Source organism: Cyclopterus lumpus, chromosome 10 (genome assembly GCF_009769545.1).
Source record: "Cyclopterus lumpus isolate fCycLum1 chromosome 10, fCycLum1.pri, whole genome shotgun sequence".
NCBI lineage: Eukaryota > Metazoa > Chordata > Actinopteri > Perciformes > Cyclopteridae > Cyclopterus > Cyclopterus lumpus.
The window spans coordinates 12793903-12812080 of NC_046975.1; the positions used below are offsets into that span (position 1 = coordinate 12793903).

The 18178-nt window shown below is 41.9% G+C and overlaps 1 protein-coding gene across 4 annotated transcripts in view; it reads left to right on the top strand.

Annotated features, from left to right (window-relative positions):
* Positions 1-10674, top strand: part of LOC117737284 (protocadherin alpha-C2-like) — a 50877-nt gene extending 40203 nt beyond the window's left edge. For all 4 annotated transcript variants that reach the window (XM_034543096.1, XM_034543095.1, XM_034543093.1 and 1 more), the window contains exon 4: positions 7525-10674. In XM_034543096.1, coding sequence (XP_034398987.1) covers positions 7525-7832 — 308 coding nt within the window. In that variant the 3' untranslated portion in view covers positions 7833-10674. The remainder of the gene's footprint in view (positions 1-7524) is intronic.
* Positions 10675-18178: the final 7504 nt, after the last annotated feature.

Consider the following 18178-nt stretch of genomic DNA (forward strand, 5'->3'; position numbering starts at 1 on the left):
AAATTAGAGAAGAAGAAGAAAACAGTTACATTCCTTTTAATGTGGATCTGTATCAGTCTCTGTCTGGGAGATTGTATTACATACTCACAAAGACCAAGATTAAATGGCAGTGATGTGGGCAACTAATCATATCATTTTCAAATATTTTAATATGTTTGTAAGCTTTCATTCTTTTATATAACATATGGACATTTAAAATGGTGCATTTGTGCATCATACAATTGAATTGTGCCCCTACATTTAACATGCAGTTTAATGTTTTGCTGATAGATTATATAATATAGATTATTAAATATCACACTTATGAAGGAAACAATATCTTAAAAAATGTTAGCCATTAGGCATTGCAGTTGTCAAACTGAGTCAAATTCACAGTTTTGTTCAAAACTGAATAGTAATTGTTGGCGGTGCCTTTACTGTGACGCAGCTGCAGGAAAAGTGACTCACATGGAAGTGTCATCTTCAGCTTGTTGAGAATCGTGAAGTCTAAATTTAACATTTTACACCATTTGACACATTGTTTTTGTGAGGCACACAATGCCATATTCACTTCCCCCAACCAAGATTTATGAACAAAGATGAACTGCATACAGGAGAATGCAGTTGTCAGCTCTTGACTTTCCTCATGATGACAGGGAGCTGGGTCAAATAGGATTAAGAGTGGAGGAGAGAAAAGAGTGGCCTGGTAGAGAGAAAAGGAAGGAGGAGGCAGGTGAGATAACTGGACGGACGCATGTAGAATGAGTGAACTGGAGCGAGAACGACAGTGTAATTAAGTTCAGATAAAGAGGCGATTCGTTGTAATTAAGAAAGTATGGCCTGGCCTGGTGTCTTTTATAGACAGGAGGCGTGGGGCTGGGCAGGCAGACAAACTCCCCACACAGTAACGACTCTCTCTTCCTATCCACACACACACACACAGCCTCCTCCGCTCTGCCATTGATTTGTTGCTGTGGCTGAGGACTTACAGCCTGCAGGCACTTCAAAACATGAGAGATGGAGAGAGAGAACAGAACAGGCTGTGGTGACGTCTTCGGGGTGGGTCAGTGGTAATAAGATCAGCTGGTGAGGATTTAAGGTGGTCTAATTGAGCTGTGGCAGTTCAAGAATAACACATTGTGCACACGCTCTTGCTTTGCTTAAGGGCTAACTGTCCCTTCTTTATCTCATTTTAACCATGTTAAAAATGGAAATATTAGCTGGGGGCTATATTGACTTCAGGTCCAATTTTAGGGTTGCATTAAGGATAAATTTGGGTTAAGAGTGTCGGATAATATGAAAAGCGTGTATTTCTAAAGCTCCCTGACTGGAGATTGGGAAAGATTTGTTTTCGGACTTTGAAGATGGTTCATGTCTCAGAAATGAGAGAAATGGATATATTGATTCAATGTGGTTTGTCCCATCACTATGAGTCACAGTCTGTGCTATTTATAACTAAATCATCTTGTTTGCGAGGCAGGTTCTGAGGTGGAGAGCAGGAGTATATGGGAGTTGTTTCAGTCTGGTTGCTGTACCAACAGGGTGATGTTTTACTTCACACTATTCTTTTCTTCGATGTGAGACACAGAGATACATCCGACAACGCCCCTGTTTCTTCCCCTTAGATTTAAAGCATGTGGATTTTGTGTGTCTTTTGCATCTTGTTCAGGGTTTTTCGTGTGAACATGCATGCATGTGTGCTTGCTTGGCTGTGTTTCCAAGTGTGTTTTGGCTGCCTGCTTTGTGTGCTGCTCCTGCTGTGACAGATGGAGCGCAGCCCACGCCCAGATTAACAGACGCACATTAATGAAATCAGGGTCTTGCTTGCTGTCTAACTCTCTCTCCCGATCTGTTTCTCACTCCCTCTGTCTTCCTCCTCAGCTAACCAAGGGCACATGGGTTATTCAGAGAGAACTGTGCAGTATTGTATTGGGGATTGAAAAAGAAACGAGAGAACAAGCAATAAAGGATAAGGTGGAGAGGAAGGTGACGCGACACGATGAATCATAAACAGTTTGGACTGACTAAATCAGAGTGATTGACTGTAGCAACGTTTGCAAAGGAAAGAGAGGACGTTGTGTGAGGCTGCTGTTGCTAGGGGAGAGTGGTTAGACTACATGCATCAAGGGAGGAGAGAGAGAGAGAGAGAGAGAGAGAGAGAGAGCTTGCAGCATTATTCTCCATCAGCAAAAGCCGCTGTCACCATGACTCCAATGTCCTACTGCTTCACTGGAGGACGTAGTTTCCAAGGTAACCATTCACGGCCCCTTATATTGGCAGGAGAGAAGAAGGAAAGGGGGGCTGTTATATAGAGGGGAGTGCCAACATATGGTGTGGGAGAAAAGGTGCTGAAGGAGGGGGAAAAAGGGTTAATGAAAAAAACAGACTGGCATCAGGTGAAGGACAAAACAAAGGGAGGCTTTGGCTGAAATGCACATGCAGTACATGAGCAAAAGCTAAAACAGAGCGGGATGGGGGTGATGTAATTAAAAGAGGGATGGGTGTGTTTTGGAAGGTGAGAGTTAGAGGTAAGAGGTGTAAAGGAAAGGAGAGAGCAGAGGAGTGGGTAACAGAAGGAGAGTGACCTACATTCACTTGGGCGGTGGTGTGTTGCAAAGGTGGATGCAGGTTTAATGTGTTCTGCATCACCCCAGATTACAGACACACAAACACACTGATATATACACAGAGAGAGACAGATGTGATGCAAGTTAATGGTAATCAACTGCAGCAAGCATGTCGAGGCAAAATAGACTAAAGAGTGGAGGCAAAATGCCAAGAGAAAAAGGTGGACGAGAGGACACTACTGAGGAGTTATGCTACATTTTGTTACTGCAATGTGTCAGACCTCAGCCATATTATGATGTTTACTAATTAGCATCTAGGATCATGGCATTATGCATTTACCTTACCTTTACCTTAATTGTGTCAGTCTCATTAGGATGGGTCGGTGTGATTACATGTTGTGATATTTTTGTCGTGAATAAAATGAAACAAGGAGGTAGGCAAAGAAGAGATAGAAGATTCAAGGAAGGTTCAATTCAAAGCTTTATATCTTACTTTTGAGATGCAGTCTTAGTTGAAGTGAATTTGATATGAAAATATGTGTTGGCACAATCCTAAAGGCAAAATAAAACTGTCTTGAAGCTGTCAGGGACTTTTCACATGTTCTAAATCCCTACGCCCCATCTGTTTCCATTTCTCAACTTCACTTATTTGTTTTTTATTCCTATCCTGCTATCTCCTGAGTCTTTATATATCTTGCCAGCTCTCTCCATAACTTCCTCTCTGGAGAATTAATCAATTTCTCCTTTGCCATTTAAAAAATAACATAATACCTACATACTGGCATAGATACACAGATAAAAACTCAAACTCCCACACATACAACTACAGTCAGTGTTATTTTTATTGTGTTAAGCCCTATCAATTTCGGATGCGTGTGTCAATCTGCCACATGATCTAGCTGGGAGTGGAAAGCAAGGTGTTCAACCCAGCATGAAACCCAAAGAGACACACACACACAAACACAAACACACACACACACATACATACATAATTGTAAACTAAAATATACATATGCAGAGGCATAATTGCTCTTACCATAATTATTGTATTATTACCCACTACAGTTCGTTTTCTTTATTGCATTTACTGTGAGTAGATTGGGGAATATATGGTAATTTATGCAGACACAAAATGTATTCTTCTTTCACCAACCATGCATAGCAGTGAAAACACAGACACATGAATAATAATTAGGTTTTGAATAGACGGCAACATCACATTTTGTTTTTATCACAAATAGCACACACTGCTCATCACCCTTAACAAACACAATGTCTATCTTGAAGTAGGGTGTGGTCCCAACTGACTGTTTGCTATCATGACAAGGACATATTTATTTATCACTGCAGTATAGGAGAGAAAGAAAAAACATTCGCACCTTCAGGATCTTTTAATCCTTTTTTTTCCTCCTCCCACCCACAGTTTTGGTGGTGAGCATCATGTTTCATATCTGCATCCCTGCAATCCTTGGCCCCTCTTCTTCTTCCTCCTCAGCTAGTTATGTAACGCTGCACTGCGCTCCACTGCGCTTTCTGCCCAACTGGACGATAGGGCGAGACAAGGGGATGAATAAAGTAGACGTGGCAAAATGGAGCTTTGGTGATTTAAGTTGCTGTGAAAACCCTCGGCTGCAACATGGGAGTGATGGGACATTCGCACGCAGAGATTCAGGGTTGAAGAATCCAGAGATCAAACTCAAGGGAAAATGCTAAATTATTGATTACAGTAACAAGGTGTTTAAAATTCTGCTAGTTGCAGATACATAGAAAAAGTAATAAAGCTGGGGGCAAATAGGAAACAAATAACCCATCCTCCTCTCTACTGTGCCTGGTAGTTATCATTGATGGACAAGCTGTTTGATACCCAATCACATTGATGTTACAATAGACACTGATGGACATGATTAAGACTTGTCAATAACTGTGTTTGCTGGCGGAGTTTTCACACACGATTAGCTGAAAGGTCAGGGGAAATGATAGAGTGAGAGGATGGCCAGGAAAAGAGAAGGAGGGAGGCTGTGCAAGAGGAACACACAGAGAGAGAAGGGAGGAAGTTTTGCTCTGCAACAGCCATCGACAAATCAGATTGAAGCAATGGCTGTGTGGGGATGAGTGTTAGGCGAGGTGAAGGAAGAGACGCAGAGAACAGTGAGAAAAGACTAACAGTATGAGAAGACAGATAAAAGGGATTAGATATAGAGGGAATGGATTACAGGTCAAATCTCATATTGTCAAAGTTGTCTGTAGCATCAAAATGACTTGAAAGGAACCTCCCAAAGCAGTGAAGACTATTATAACATGGCGTTTTCTGTTGCACCAGTTTAATGCAGCTAGACAACAGTGTGTCCCATGATTTGTCTTTTTAAAATTTTATCTAGCATAAGACTCTTTTCAAGAGACTTCGCCTTCCCTGCATGGCCCATCTGTCTGCATCAGCATAACTCATCACTCTCCAGTGTGTTGCTTTGTTTGTGAATGTAATTTTGCATTGGGGCACTGGCATTGTTATGCTCCTTTTTTTCTGTTTCTATTTTCTTTTAGGATTTTAGAATCGGGGTCATGTTTCCTCTTGGGCAGTCAGATGAGGACTTATCATCTGGGTGAAGACTCTCACCTTGTACATGAATGTGACTCTAGCTGTCTCTGTTTCTGCATGTGGAAGAAGCAGTGACTGGATCTAGCCTGTCCTGTCCTAATCCCCTCAGTCTCTTTGTCAATTTCAGTCTCCTTTCTGCTGCTCTTCCAGCTGTGTTGTCACAGACGGTGAATGATAGCTTTTTGGGCAATTGTAATAATTTAAATGGATACCCAAAGTAATTATTTTACAGTGGCCCCATTCTGATTATACCTGACGGAATTAAATATGAATTAGAAAATGAAAAATCTGAAAAGGGGCCACAATTAACAACTGTTTTCATTACTGAACAACCTGCCAACTATTTCTCAATTTATTGTTCAATCACTTGGGCAATAAATTGTAAGTAAATCATAATAGGCGCTCATCACTTAAAGCACAATGTAACATCTTCAAATTAATTTATTTGTCCAACCAACAGTCCAAAACCCAAATCTATTCGATTTGCAGTGGCATTTGTTGATTGTTAATCAACTTATCAGCGTTGCTCTAAGTCAGACTAGAATCTGTTTATGTTTAGATTCACTCATAAAAAAAGAAAAGACAATTGATGTAATGCCATTTTCTGCTTTGACTTGGGCAGTTTCCCTGCAGAAGGAGGAGCTTTACAGCAGTGCGTGTCTATGACTGATTGTTTTTTATGCCAAGCAAGAGATGTCATGTTTGCATGTATTTACTCCTTGTTTGTTTCAAAGCTGTAAGGGATAATTAATTAATTTACTTGACCACTATCTCTTGTATCAATCAGATCATCATTACATGGTCAAATTCAGCTAACAACATTCATAGTTTATTCAGAACTATGTTTGCATTCATGATATTTGTGTAAGAGATGCATGCAGGTGAAGAAAGCTGAAACTAAACATATAGTGTATATTTTGAGGCTGCCTGGGTAATATTGCATTTTTAGAAAATTGGAATATGGTATTCTCTGCCCTGGGTACTGTATGAGGTTAGGCTTCTTCTTCCAGACACTTTTCCTTCTGGTTGGATGAAGTCCTGCTCAGTTAATCTCCCCTTTGGAAATAACTCAGAAATGGAGACATAGAAATAAAATGAATATGTGGCAACTAGGTCATTTCTATGAGGAAAGAACCAAAATGATTGGGTCTTCTGATTGTAGACTGTGCTTAGTTATGTTATACACGGCATGTCAACATTTATATAATGAAACGCACCCATACAATAAAGGAAGGGAGTCATCTCTCCTTGATGGATAGTCAGATTGTTTGCTAATATGCCTTCCTAAATACAGTGACATCTGCCAATTACTGAATACTGACGTGTTTGCTTTGTGCCCACATTTGTCACTTGTCTTGCAAAACAGTTCAGTTAGATTCCGCTAATATACTGTATTACCTTTCTCAGCCTTTTAATATACAGATGAAGGGCTTAATGTTTCATCAAACAGTGCACAGATGTTAGCTTTGGCCAGGAGGGAGCCTTTGATTCATTGCCCACTTAGCGGTTTCATCTTGTAAACCTCCCATTAAGTTACACCATCTCCCACCTTTTTATATCATGTCATGGCTGTTCCCTCAAGGAATGCCACTCATTAACCGATTATATTTTTACAATGGCTGCAGTAGATATCAGTAAACTCTACTTGCAGCCATTTATGTATATAAAAGTGCAGGGGACTTAAAAGCACATTCTGTGAGCTCAAAAGGTCCAGTTCAGTGGAGGGATTCATCTGAGAAGAAATCAAAATCGGGTGATACTTATATAAATGAATTATATTTATTTATAGAAAGGTTTGTGGAGCTAATGCAGAGGAGTCATTAAATATATATTTAATGAAATCAAAAAGAGATGTAAGGACATACACATGTTCAACTTTAAATTCAACCTGAAGTCTATAGAAATGAGTGTCGGATTAGTTTTTTAATAGTTTTAGAAAAATGTGAGAGCACTATAGCCATTAATATATAAATTAATTAGATATCTATAAATGTTTATAAAACAAAAGTTGTGGGTTTGCTTGTTAGACATCACAAATGCCACTTGAATGTATACACCTTTTTATATATACATTTTCACATAAAACTGTAAAGCCATCATCATATCTCTTAAATTTGCAAGCATGACGGAAAAACACAACCTGTACGTTAGATGGCTAGCAAATTGTCCTTCTTAACTGGTGTGTCTTATAAGTAATCAAAGGTGAAAAATGCTTAGTACATCTCCCCTTGTGTCTCTGAATAATTATATATTTACATTACAATTCTAAGAGTATGAGTCCATCAAAATCAGTCCACTGATAACATACTATTATAGAATAATAACCTCATCTGTTTAAAGCAAATAGATAGCAAACAATAACACATCATCCATCTCTTTCAGATGCTGAAGGGGGAGAGGTGTCCCCTCCAATGGGTGCTGGAGTAGACAGCAACAGCTGGCATTTTCGCTATGGAGCCGGCGGTCCTGGTGCACCCCCGCAACACCTGAAACCTGGTGATGTTCCCCCAGAAGCCTTCATCATACCCGGCTCACCTGCCATAATATCCATCAGACAGAACCAGGGAGGAGAGGACGACAAGAGCGATTTCATCACCTTTGGAAAGAAAGAGGAGGCCAAGAAGAAGAAGAAGAAGAAGAAGGAGAAGAAAGACAAGAAGGATAAGGGGAAGGATGATGGAGATGAGTAGAGGAGCAGAAAGAGGAAATGGCAAAGAAAAGGGCGTTGTTAAAACAGAGGTACCAACCAAAGTCCACTGGGCAAAAAGAAAATGTGAAAACTATTTCATATTTTACTATTTCATTTTATTACCCTTTTTCGCTGATAATATTTTTGAAAAACCTGGCCTTACCAAGATTTATTTTACGTTGAGTCTCTTTCTGAGGTAAATTATTGATCTTGCCTTGATAAACAACAAAATGATTGATTTTGCTCCACGCCCCTATGTGCCTATACACCCCAAGTCAACTCATGTCAGTCAACCTTTCCGGTAATAATTGACCACTCTTTGCCCTAGTCTTGAATTGGTTTTCCTTTAACCCACTGGGCATGTTGGCACCTCTGTCTTACCCCCTCCCCAACTGATGTGTAAACCGTTCTCTCTGAGAGAAGACAAATACTTTGTACAAGAACAACAAAAAGCTCTGTGCCAGCTGAGGAAAAGAAGAACGACGACAAAGAAGATTGAGACAGATGCATGCCATCTGGAGCTGGACACGTACTACTTGTAAATAGCACAGGAGTCACTGAAACTAAGGCTTACATGACACTGCTGCAGATTCCTCTGATACTTACCAACAGTGTTTCCTAAGATCTCAATGAAACCACATGCACACATACGCATGCTCACACATTCAAACATGCAAATACAAATACACATACTTACCATGACTAAATAGATACTTGAGACCTAGAGAGAGGGTGAGAAATATAAAAGGAGAGAAGATCAACTGACATCCAAGAAATGTGCTTAAAACTAGACACTGCAAGCATTTTGTCCTGCACCGTCACCTATGCGGTGCGCATGTGTACATCAACTCTCAGGATGGAAGCAGCATCCTTTGCTACCACTCTGTATTTTCTCACTGCATTTGAAGGACACAGAGCTTCATTTCCTGCTAGAACGCCAACTGAGGAATGCAGAGAGCACCGGAAAGATGGAGAGATGGGAGGAGACTTCATGTTCTCCTGAGGATCACAGAGGGGAGAGTCCAGCTGAGCTGGCTTGTGACTCCACTTTCAGTCAGTGGACTCTGATGAAACCGTACAGAATAAAAGGAGAGTCTTGAGATTTTGATAACACCTTCTCTTCTCCCCCTGCCGCAGCAAAAGCCTAATGCTTTCTGCTTTGAATGTTTGGTAGCAACCAGTCCTTACCTAATTCCTTGAGTTTACAACTGCTCACTTGCTTGCATTTGCCCCAAGCTGCCACGAGCCGTCCTCTCCTCCCCCAACTGCCTTTTTCCTCACAATCACCCATCCTACTGACTGCCTCTTCATGTGATGATACAGTTTAACTGGTTCTGTTGTTCATTTATTCTCAAAAGTGATTTCCTGTTACATACTCCTGTAATTTTTTCTTTCTCACAGTTTTAACTGCTTTTTGAGTGTCGTGCCCACCCCTATTTACCCTCAGACACTGCCCCGAAGCCCTGCTCTGACCCCCTGCTCAGGATCAATCCTGGGAATGGCCTGCTCTGAACATTGTGGTGTGCTGAGAACAGCATGGAGTAATGTGGATGTGGCCTGGGTAAGCCCAGTCGGGGGTCTACGCCCTGAACTCTTATCAGATGTCTCTCGAAGTTCGGTTCAGTGCTTTTAACTTGCGAATACTAGCCTACACTGTTAATTTCATGTGCGTAGCCACTGATGAGAGAGGACCAGGTGGGATGAAGCAGATGACAGCAGTGGAGGCCTGGGATTAAGTGAGGAGAAAGGTGCCGTGGGCTGGCCCTCCATCTCCATGTACAAGAGAAGAAAGTTGTTCTCCAAATTGATTGTTTAGGATCTTTGAGTCACATTAGCTTTTATCTACGCTGTAAATGTAGCGTAGGCTTTTCATAGATTGTCTCTGCATTAGTAATTGAAACTTGCTTAATATACAGGCATCTAGGGATTCCACTCCCACAGCTACACTATATCCCACCAATCCTCTCTCAGGAGGCTTTGAAGAAGGGGCACACTCATGCCTCAAGGCCTGCTTCTGTCGGTTCCCCTCCCCTGCCTGTAACTTGTCGCCACGTCCCCAAAGTTTTGCGGCTCAGTATGACGTCACTCCATTAAGTGGCTGCTGCATGTACTGCTCTAAGGAAACACATACTATATAGAGAAATATATATATAAATAGATAGATGGCTATGATTTTATTCTTTTGTATCATAATTTTTTCTTCATTACTTGCACAGGAGATATTTGTATGTACTTCCGTCTCTGCCAAACATCTATGTACTACAATCTTCACACTCCACAGATGTTGTATGGCATCCACTAAACCTCTTTAAATATTTGTAAATGCTATAGTGTGATACCTTTCCCTGCAAGTTTATCATTTTTCTTTTACCAACTATAATTTTTGTTTTTGAAAACGAGCAAAGCAAGAAAAAAAATCACTCTGTGTCCAGCTTTGACATGACGATCTTACTAACACTGTAATATTGTAACTGAAATATGTATGATCCTATGATGAGCTATCACTTCCCTTTCACTCTTGAAAAAAAAGAAAGAAAAAAAAAAATATTCCAGTGTATAAAAAGATATATGTTGTGTATGCTTGTCTTTAGTGAGCGTTCATGCTGTCATTTTTTTCCAATGTATGGTGGTGCACTATGGTGGCAATGTGCTGTCCTAAATGGACTAGCCCAGATCTGTTGTAAAACCCTTTTTTTGTAGACCCGCTCATCAACTGTGACAGTGAAGTAGTGAATTTCATTTATTCCATTTTTATTTTATTTTATTTTTTTATTTTACCTAAATGGATACAGTGGTAATGTGTTTTGTTTATAAATCACTAATAAAGTTTTCTTTCTTAAAGTACATGTAAATGTATTGTCTTTGGGGCGTGTGTGGAAACCTTAATTAGAAATCAGTATCAGACTTGTACTTGTTTTAAAGTCATGGCTTTTTTCTCGGGAGAGTATTTCTTTTAAACACTCCAGAAGAGTGGGAACGATCCTGAAATGGAAAAAAGAGTACATCTCTTCATGTCACTGAGGACATGACTGACGAACTGTCCACAGGCTGCTCTCCTCTATGGCACAGGCTGCATCCCACTTCTTTGTTTGCACTGGCAAGCACTCAGAGGACACAGACAGAATGACCTGCCCATCACTGATGCCTCTTTTCTCCTTGTTAAAAGCCATGGTCACAGATGGTCCAAAGAGTCCCTTGTGAAAAGAAGCTTCCAGACAAGTTTTTTTTAATTTAATAGTGGCTAAGTAGATTTATTGTATCCCAGTGGGTGAGTAAAAAAATCACAATAGAGAGACATTACTAATGCTGACCTAGATAAAATGCAGCATAGATAACCAATACTTTTATCCAGCCATCTACTCAGGCAGCAAGCTCAATCGTTTCATAAAGGGTCATTTAGAGCTCTAGGAATTACAACCTATCGCATTTATGTATTTTTTATCTGGAATAAATTCCTGTCTTTAAAAGTGATGCTGCTCTTGGAATATATAAAGTTATTGAAGTCTCCCTCTCTCCAATCTTGGCTTGCATCTTGCATCTACAGAAGGGAGATGAGGTAAAAGTTCATGTTGAAATAATGCTTTTGAAAATGCTACACCCCAATCTTTATTTAATTATCTCCAGGAGACAATTGTTTCTATGGTTACAGCTATTTAGGGAATCGTCTCTATGGTAACAGCCTTATATATTTAGCAAACAGAGAAGGGTTGAACTGGTGTGTTCACTGTAAAACAACGTCTGAGAAATCCACAGTATTTTACTGTGTTTGTGAGCAGTAATGTACTGTATACTAATTCCCAGTAAAATACTGTGTATTCATTCAAAGATTACAGTATTCAAACCTTTATTGTCAAAATCTCAGTAATAAATCGTGTACTGTATTAAAACAGTAACACAACAAATGCTGTGGAAAATCACAGTAACCAAGAATCTCCTGTAAAATATCACTACCCAAGAAAGTACTGTATAAGATTACAGTAACTAATAATCTACTGTACAAACACTCTGTACCTGACAGAACTGTAGGAAATCAGAGTAATCAAGAATCTTCTGGAAAAAATCACGATACCCAAAAAGATACTGGACAATCACAGTTACCAACAATATACTGTAAAACAAAGTACTGTAAATAATTACATTAACTAACAATATACTTTAGAAATCACTGTACCTAACAAAAGTACTGTAGACAATTACAGTAACTAACTCCGTACTGTGAAAAATCAAAGGAGCCAACAGTATGCTATAGAAATATAATAATAAATAACTGAACATTTTTCTGATAACTGCATTGAAATGGATTTAATTCAATATCTAATTCATTCATTAATAAATAAACATTCCTCTGAAATAAATCAATATGGCTATGAACAAAATCTAGAAATAAATAATTGAGACACACTGAAGATTGGGCTGCACGGTGGTGTAGTGGCTAGCACTGTCGCCTCACAGCAAGAGGGCCGCGGGTTCAATTCCCGGTCGGAGCGGTCCTTCTGTGTGGAGTTTGCATGTTCTCCCCGTGGCAGCGTGGGTTCTCTCTGGGCTCTCCGGCTTCCTCCCACAGTCCAAAGACATGCTGCAGGTTAATTGATCTCTAAATGTGCCATAGGTGTGAATGTGAGAGTGAATGGTTGTATGTCCCTACATGTGCCCTCGATGGACTGGCGGCCTGTCCAGGGTGTCCCCTGCCTTCGCCCTATGTCAGCTGGGATAGGCTCCAGCGCCCCCGCGACCCTAATGAGGATAAGCGGTATTGAAAATGGATGGGATGGACACTGAAGATCCAGTGTCACTGCCTCTGCCAGTCAAGAAGGATGAAATATAACTGGTGGGAAACCAAACAATACCATGAAGTAAAACAAACTGGGAATCGTGGGGACAAGTAAATACAAAATAATAGAGGAAGTAAAGTTAACAAGAGTCGGCACAGAGTAAGATCAATTCACAAGAATTAGCTAGTAGGTACCTCTGAAAAAGCTTGTATTGCTGCATGAAGTCCTTGTAAGCCGTGGTGTTTACTGTGAGTCCGGTTTTATTGGAGAGTCGCTCTAGTCTGCGTTTCCGGGATTTCATGAGTCGGAGTTCAGGTGTGAACCAGGGGGCATTGTGGGTGAAAGAGACAGTTCTGGTTTTGAGAGGAGCAAGTTGATCAAGGCAGGACAGTGTGTTATTGTAGAGGTTGAAATTAGTAATCTAAATGTTATGAATTTACTGTTTATCAGACCACAAAATTAACTAGCTAGCAAACCCTTTTATCCTCAGCCTCACACCTGACCACTCAACAGGATTGTTTAGAATACAGACTGGAACATGTTCAGGGAGGCTGCCATTCAGGAGAATAACATACATGTGGATGAATATACATCAACAGGGTCAACATACATCAGTAAATGTGTTGCTGATGTGTGGACCACAGACAGAATAAAAGCATTCCCCAACCAGCACGTCTGGGTGATTGGAAAGTTGAGGGCCCTATCCAGACAAAAAGATGCCTTTTGGTCAGCTCCTCCAGAAGACCGGCCACTGACACTCTTGTCACGAACCGGGCCGCACGGCCATGACAACAAAGGGGGACACACACAGGTAATCATTATCAGCATGGGTTTTTATTTAACTTAGATAGTCTAACATAACTTAGGTAGCAAAACAGTGGTGTGTGGAGTCATTAGTTTCAGTGGTGGAGGTGAGTGCATGCGTGGGAAGTGTGATGTTGTTGTATGGTGTCAAATCATACTCTCCTATAGACAGCCAGTCGGGGTCTCAGGACGGCGAGGGAGAGTGAGCTCCTGAGACCAGAGGGCCTTTTAAGCGCAGCACTTGCACACAAGGCCCAGGTGTTGCCAGTGCTGCCAGTATGTTGGTAAGTCTATACAGTTTGTCACTGTTAAATGTACAAACTATTTGACTGATTACAGAAATAGACTGTAGTATATGTAACAGCCAACACTGTAATCTTTACAAATATTTGTAAAATGTAAAATGTACAAACCACTGGGCTCATAATGGAAATATTCTGGAAGATACGTTTAAAAGCCAACACTGTAATTTCTGTATTCATTTTTTGTAAAACATAAATTGTGTCACTGTTTCAACACACACTAACATTTAACCAACAAACGATACAAAACAATAAATTATAGTTCCAAACTCTTCTTCTCATTCAAAGCAGTGGATGTATATGGACCCGTACATAAGTTCTCCTTGTTTAGCAGAGCATAAAATGCATCTCACACCATCCCCCACTCCTCTTTTGTAATGTTACAAAATACTGACCAACAGAGAGTTGGTCAGTATTTTGTAACATTACAGGTACTTGTATTTGCAGGTGCAGATCTTGTGACAGTTTCAAGGCCCTATGACGTTGTTCCTTATGTGTGTGTGCACCATATAGGATCATAGCTGTTTACTGCTTTGAGATTCCCCCAATGACACTTAACGATTAAAAGGTGCCTGTCTCAGTAAATAACCTGAGAACATGTGGCAGGAAGACAGGTGGTTCTCGTGACAGTGTCAATGTCCCCTGTGAATTCACTGTCACATTATATTTATACACAGACATGACAAAAAGTTTCACGTTTAAGATTCCTTAGAAAGAAACATACAGACACAGAGAGAGAGAGAGAGAGAGCGAGAGAGACCAAAGGAGAGAGAGTGAGAGAGAGCGAGAGAGACCAAAGGAGAGAGAGTGAGAGAGAGCGAGAGAGACCAAAGGAGAGAGAGTGAGAGAAGTGTCAGTGTTCAAACCAACCCAGCAATCCAATATTTAAAAAAACGCCCGGAGATTGAACTTTTGAACCACTTCTAGCGCCACTTCTAGGCGTTTCGCGCTGCGCTTCTCCTTCAGTGATTCATGAAACGCCATTGAAGGAACAACATCCAGACTCCTGGGAACATGACACCTCTTCCGGAGGTAAGAATGCCAACATAATGTAACGTTATTACAGTCACAGAGTAAAAGCTTAATTGAACGGTCGATATGCTGAAAGCGCTGGACATTGTTGGGCTGTCTTGGTTGACACGCCTTTTCAGTGTCGCATGGGGGTCGGGAACAGTGCCCATGGACTGGCAGACCGGGGTGGTGGTTCCCATCTTCAAGAAGGGGGACCGGAGAGTGTGCTCGAACTATCGTGGTATCACACTGCTCAGCCTCCCGGGAAAAGCTTATGCCAGGGTGCTGGAGAGGAGGCTCCGACCGCTTGTCGAACCTCAGATTCAGGACGAACAGTGCGGATTCCGTCCCGGTCGTGGAACAGTGGACCAGCTCTTTACCCTCGCAAGATTACTGGAGGGGTCCTGGGAGTTTGCCCAACCAGTTTACATGTGCTTTGTAGACCTGGAGAAGGCTTTCGACCGGGTCCCTCGGGGGTTTTTGTGGGGGTGCTGCGGGAGTATGGGGTGCCGGACCCGTTGGCACGGGCCATCCGGTCTCTGTATGCCTGCAGTAGGAGCTGTGTTCGTCTCCTCGGTAGTAAGTCAGACACGTTCCCGGTGGGTGTTGGCCTCCGCCAGGGCTGCCCTTTATCACCGGTCCTGTTCGTGACCTTCATGGACAGGATATATAGGCGCAGCCAGGGGGCGGAGAGGATCCGGGTCGGGAGTCTCGGGATCGCCTCTCTGCTGTTTGCGGATGATGTGGTCCTGTTTGCCTCCTCGGACCGTGACCTCCAGCATTCACTGGGGCGTTTTGCAGCCGAGTGCGAAGCGGCAGGGATGAGAGTTAGCACCTCCAAATCTGAGGCCATGGTGCTCTGCCGGAAACCGGCGGATTGCTCCCTCCAGGTGGGGGCAAACTGCCTACCCCAAGCGAAGGAGTTCAAGTATCTCGGGGTCTTGTTCACGAGTGAGGGTAAGGTGGAGCGGGAGATCGATAGGCGGATCGGTGCGGCTGCAGCAGTAAAACAGGCGCTGTACCGGTCCGTCTTAGTGAAGAGGGAGCTGAGCCGGAAGGCAAAGCTCTCCATTTACTGGTCGGTCTACGTTCCAACCCTCACCTATGGTCACGAACTCTGGGTCGTGACCGAAAGAACGAGATCTCGGATACAAGCGGCCGAAATGAGCTTCCTCCGTAGGGTGGCCGGGCTCAGCCTTAGAGATAGGGTAAGGAGCTCGGACATCAGGGGGGAGCTTGGAGTCGAGTCGCTGCTCCTTCGTGTCGAAAGGAGTCAGCTGAGGTGGTTCGGGCATCTAGTTAGGATGCCTCCTGGACGCCTCCCATTAGAGGTTTTCCGGGCACGTCCAACTGGTAGGAGGCCCCGGGGAAGACCGAGGACACGCTGGAGGGATTATATCTCCCGGCTGGCCTTGGAACGCCTCGGGATCCCCCAGAATGAGCTGGAAAGTGCTGCGGGTGAGAGGGAAGCCTGGGTCGGCCTGCTGAACCTGCTGCCACCGCGACCCGACCCCGGATAAGCGGGTGATAATGGATGGATGGATGGATGGATGAACGGTCGACGTTAGTGACACCTTAAGTTTACTACATAATTTCAGTAGCGTTATGTTAACCTCTCCGGTAACCACGGGGTTTAGCTAACGTTATGTTAGCTACATTTAAGTTTGAGGCTTGGTTTTCGGCCTTTCTGTGTCGCTTTGGACGTCAAGAGTAAGTTAACTTAGCTATCTAATACTTGAGCGTGTTTACTTTTCTTTAACACCGTCGATATAACGTACGTTAGGTTATAGCCGTTAGGTTTCTGTGTTGAATGTTAGCTAACATTAGCTTACCTTACCACAGGTTAGCTAAACTAATGTTTAGCTATATTAGTTATAATTAACTAGCTAATGTGGCAGGTCGGTTAAGACAACGAGAGTTACGTGCTACACACTTCTAATAATCACGTTTTTATTTAAGTGCTTTGAAGCTGGTTCCAAGCGGACATGTGTTAGCTAGCTAGATATGGAGGTTTAAGGCTCATTTATACTGGAAGCATGACATTAACATATCTGCTGTTCACGTGACCGCTTAGAAATGCGCTATGGCGTTATATGAACGCCACTGACACTTCTGAGGAGCTGTTAACTGTTTAGTTGCACTTTGCAACGGTGTACGTGTGATATAAAGTTATATTATTGTTAATGTTTTCTATTTAGTTTTTTGTCTGCCCACAACAAACACCAAATTGACTTGTGAGTCTTCAAGCAGAAATGATGACAACACCTGCTGAAAGTTCCAGATTCCTGAACATCATGCCATGTCTGTATGATATTCTGTCTTCAATCTGGACCCTGGACCCAATGATTCAGACACCAATCTTGTCAAGGCTAATTAGAGGTATGTGGTGGTATAGTTCAGTGTTGCAGATGATAGGTGCAAGCACAACTCAAACGTCACTTAATGGGTCATCCTCAGGTCCATGGTCCGAGCCAACAGCTCATGCAAACATAGAAGAAATCATAAAACTGGAAGATAGTTTTGCATTAGTAAAGAAAAAAAATGTTGTGCTCTAAACTGATATCCCCCGTAGATTTCGTTTCACGTAGCAGTAACATTTAATTAATTCTAGGGCATTTCCACATTGTTTCCCATTGGACTGGGTCTCTTTATTAACAACAATCACTGTATGGCAAAGGCAGTTATATTAGCTATTGTATATTGAAGTCAAGTCATTGAATCTTAAAAAATACAAACAACATTGTTTGTATTGATAGAATTAATTAGATGTGCAGTTACCCTGGTTGTTAAAACATGAACCACGTGAAACGTGATGATAGTCTTGATTGCTTGAGTGGAGGCTTCTTTAGGCTGTACGATTATAGAAATCTAACATGTGTTAATGATGCCTTTGTGATAACATTTTTCCTTTTTTAACAATTGACCTGATACTTATTAATTTGTATTAACTATACAGGTGACTTACACAATTATATTCCAGAGTGGTGGTTTCTTCTAGGTCAGTGAAGCTCAGTTTATCAATCTAACTTTGCCTTTTGTTTTTGGGCTGCAGAGAGGATCATCCCAATCTAGTTGATGGTCAGCGTACGAGTCCTCAAGCAGAACTTCCTGAACAGCTCCGCTTCCTGAACTTTGTGTCCGTGTGAGACTATACCATGTTGGGTGCCCTCTTCAGTCCATTCCGGCCACAGTGACTTATTCCTCTTGATCAACTCAGGGCAAGTGGCTAATCTTTTCATGTTTATTAATGGCTTTTGATCATTGTATAAACTTGTTGATATGACCTGAAAGAACTGATGTGCTTGGTTCTAAATATGAACTTCCATTTTCATTTGTATTAGGTTCCTTGTCAGGATAAATCCAGCCTCCAGTAAGTGCAGTGCCAAGGTAAAAAAAAGCCTGGAAACTGGAAGACCAGTCAAGCGAAATACCTCCGATAGGAACACACCCGTCATCTC